This window comes from Aphanomyces invadans (genome assembly GCF_000520115.1).
Source record: "Aphanomyces invadans strain NJM9701 unplaced genomic scaffold supercont1.39, whole genome shotgun sequence".
NCBI lineage: Eukaryota > Oomycota > Saprolegniomycetes > Saprolegniales > Verrucalvaceae > Aphanomyces > Aphanomyces invadans.
In genome coordinates this window covers 145952-146959 of record NW_008580184.1, presented here as the reverse complement: position 1 = coordinate 146959, position 1008 = coordinate 145952, and the positions used below count along the sequence as shown (strand labels likewise).

At 62.9% G+C, this 1008-nt stretch overlaps 1 protein-coding gene across 1 annotated transcript in view; it reads left to right on the top strand.

Annotated features, from left to right (window-relative positions):
* Nucleotides 1–96: 96 nt before the first annotated feature.
* The window catches only part of H310_12415 (hypothetical protein), a gene marked incomplete at both ends in the record, with an annotated part of 1127 nt that continues 215 nt past the window's right edge, over nucleotides 97–1008 (top strand). The window contains one exon of the mRNA XM_008879453.1: nucleotides 97–977. Coding sequence (XP_008877675.1) covers nucleotides 97–977 — 881 coding nt within the window. The remainder of the gene's footprint in view (nucleotides 978–1008) is intronic.

Below are 1008 nucleotides of genomic sequence, written 5' to 3'. Positions count from 1 at the left end.
GTTGGGGGGATTGGGGGGCCAGTGGGGGTCCCGGTTGGAGGACCAGTTGGTGGTGGTCCTATGGTTGGCCCAGGTGGTGCGCCCGGCAATGGTGGCATGAACTTGCCGACCCCCGCGGCGTCCGTCCCGAGTCCGACTCCAGCCAACTCGATTCCGTCCAACAACCAAAACAACGGAGCCCAGCCGCCGAACGCCGGGCAAAGCGACCTGAATCAAGGCATGAACGGCAACATCAGTCCAAACGGAGGGGGCCAAGTGCAAGGACCTGCCAACGGTGGGTTGAACGGGATGGCTCCGATGCAGGGTCTCGCCAACGGTGGGCTGAACGGGATGGCTCCCATGCAGGGCCTCAACAATGGTGGGCTGAATGGGATGGCTCCCATGCAGGGTCTCAACAATGGTGGGCTGAACGGGATGCAAGGTCCTGTGAGCAACGGGCTGAACGGAATGAGTCCGATGCAGGGTGTAGACAACGGTGGAGCCTTGGGTGTGGACAACCAATTTGGCATGGCGAACAACGGCAACATGGGTCTCGGAAACCAGTTCGCTAACAACATGGGCGGGGGGGCTGCGCCCGTGATGGGGGGAACGACGAACGGCATGGCAAACCCTGGACTGCAGCCGGCCAGCCCCATCCCCACCCCTGCGCAATCCATTCCAGTCAACGGACCTCCAGCGGGAAGCGGGACTGTCAACAACGGAGTGCCATCCTCGATGACTGGCGGACAACTCGGCAGCATGGGCAACATGATGATGGGGACCGGGGGCTTGGGAAGTGGAGACCTGACGGGGGGAATGGGCAACCCGATGATGGGAGCGGGGGGAACGGGCGGTGATCTTGCCGGGGGCATGGGGATGGGTGGAGGCTTCTCTGCGGGCCCATCCTCTGGGATGATGGGCGGAAGCACCGAAGCTGACCTCAACATCACGAACGCCACGCTTGTCCCGAAGACCAACATGACCACCAACGCCACCACGTCTGCGCCAACAACCACGCATGCTGCCACG